This window comes from Amphiura filiformis, chromosome 1 (genome assembly GCF_039555335.1).
Source record: "Amphiura filiformis chromosome 1, Afil_fr2py, whole genome shotgun sequence".
Classification (NCBI taxonomy): domain Eukaryota; kingdom Metazoa; phylum Echinodermata; class Ophiuroidea; order Amphilepidida; family Amphiuridae; genus Amphiura; species Amphiura filiformis.
The window spans coordinates 9,587,613-9,589,992 of NC_092628.1; the positions used below are offsets into that span (position 1 = coordinate 9,587,613).

The 2,380-nt window shown below is 35.9% G+C and overlaps 1 protein-coding gene across 1 annotated transcript; it reads right to left on the reverse strand.

The window, feature by feature from the left end:
- Positions 1-283: 283 nt before the first annotated feature.
- On the reverse strand, positions 284-1,901 carry LOC140155329 (uncharacterized; the record flags this gene model as incomplete). Its single annotated transcript, XM_072178125.1, has 1 exon — positions 284-1,901. A coding segment is annotated over one exon (1,167 nt), but the record flags the coding sequence as incomplete, so codon positions are not given.
- Positions 1,902-2,380: the final 479 nt, after the last annotated feature.

The window sequence follows — 2,380 nt, forward strand, 5'->3', positions numbered from 1 at the left end:
ATTTACTTTTAAGTGGTTCAAATACTGGTATTAATCTTTTAATTTACATATTGGTATTCAGAAAGACTTGCTATGCCCATATTGAATTATGTGGTAGCTAGTATTCAAACCACTAAAAAATAATACATCCTGAATATATTCTATGAATATATTCTGAATACTTAAAAATAATACAACAGGGAGACATTCAAGTTTGGTAAGGGAAATGGCAAAAACTCACATATAGTCACTCAAATACTAAAAAATAACACAGAAAGCTCATAAACAGCAGCACACAACTTTTCGGTTAAAAATAAGCGCTTGAATTTCTTAACATGTTACTTGTAATTACAAAATCTGGCCTTGTTACACACAGGAAATGATTTTTGTAACTTTATACTTTGTTATGAGATATAAAAACTGAACTTTTTAGTTTTTGCCATTTTTGCCGGCAAAAACTGGCAAAAATTGTTTTTGCCAAGTTAAAACCGCATTTTTTTCCACCTGCTGGCAAAAACCTGCAAACCCTGCTTTTAAAGCTTACCTAGCTGAGGCATGTTTAAACTATTGTTTTATACGGAGCTAGTTAAGATAAAAATATATACGTTCATTTAGTATAGGGCTGGGTGCAGAATGTTTGGTGTGAGTTTTAGTTGTGACCGTTAAAATCATACTTTCGTGCAAATACTGATATGAGTCTCTGATGTGGCTTCTGAAAGTGCTCTTTGCATGCAGCAAAGCATTCCTTGCAAACATCACACTGATGGGTTTTTTTCATCACTGACGTGGGTTCTTCCATAGTGTCTAGTTAACATGGCCAAAGTAGACTTATCAGCAAAGTAATTCTGGCAATACTCACCCTCAAACTGATAAGGTATTTCTAATAAGTGAGTTCTAATGTGTTTTGTTAGATACCCCTTTCTTGCAAAGTATTTCTGACAATATTCACACTGAAAAGCTTTCTCTTTGGAGTGAGTTCGGATGTGTCTTTTTAGATGTTCCTTTCTTTTATAGCATTTTTGGCAATATTCACACTGAAAAGCTTTCTCTTTGGAGTGAGTTCGGATGTGTCTTTTTAGATGTTCCTTTCTTTTATAGCATTTTTGGCAATATTCACACTGATACGGTTTCTCTTTGGTATGCATTCTGATGTGATTTCTAAGACTACTAGATTGTGCAAAGCATGTCTGACAATGCTCACACTGATATGGTTTCTCTTTGGTGTGAGTTCTGATGTGATCTTTGAGAACACTAGATTGTGCAAAGCTTTTCTGGCAATATTCACACTGATGTGGTTTCTCTTCGGTGTGAGTTCTGATGTGATATTTGAGAACACTAGATTGTGCAAAGCTTTTCTGGCAATACTCACACTGATAAGGTTTCTCTTTGGTGTGAGTTCTGATGTGATATTTGAGAACATTAGATTGTGCAAAGCATTTTTGGCAATATTCACACTGATAAGGTTTCTCTTTGGTATGTATTCTGATGTGAATTTTAAGACTATTAGATCGTGCAAAGCATTTCTGGCAATACTCACACTGAAACGGTTTTTCTTTGGTATGTGTTCTTATGTGATTTTTGAGAACACTAGATTGTGTAAAGTATTTCTGGCAATGCTCACACTGATAAGGTTTCTCTTTGGAATGAGTTCTGATGTGTTCTTTGAGACCACTAGAATGTGCAAAGCATTTCTTACAATACTGACACTGATACGGTTTCTCTTTGGTGTGTGTTCTGATGTGAATTTTGAGAGCACTAGATTGTGTAAAGTATTTCTGGCAATGCTCACACTGATAAGGTTTCTCTTTGGAGTGAGATCTGATGTGAATTTTTAGATGTTCATTTCTTGCAAAACATTTCTGACAATACTGACACTGATACGGTTTCTCTTTTTGTGTGTTCTGATGTGAATTTTGAGAGCACTAGATTGTGTGAAGTATTTCTGGCAATGCTCACACTGATAAGGTTTCTCTTTGGAGTGAGATCTGATGTGAATTTTTAGATGTTCCTTTCTTCCAAAATATTTTTGGCAATACTCACACTGATACGGTTTCTCTTTGGTGTGAATTCTGATGTGTTCTTTGAGACCAGTAGAGTGTGCAAAGCATTTCTCACAATACTCACACTGATATGGTTTCTCTTTGGTGTGTGTTCTGAAGTGAATTTTGAGAGCACTAGATTGTGCAAAGTATTTCTGGCAATACTCACACTGATAAGGTTTCTCTTTGGAGTGAGTTCTGATGTGTTTTTCTGCCTCCGCAGGAGGTAGTATGCTTTGAAATTTACACCTAAAATGCCGCACATTGCGCGGCATGTAGGCCGATTGTACAAATTTATATTCTGACAAGTACTCTAATTTCCGCCCAATATCGAGAGCCCAATATATATCCCCCACCTCTTT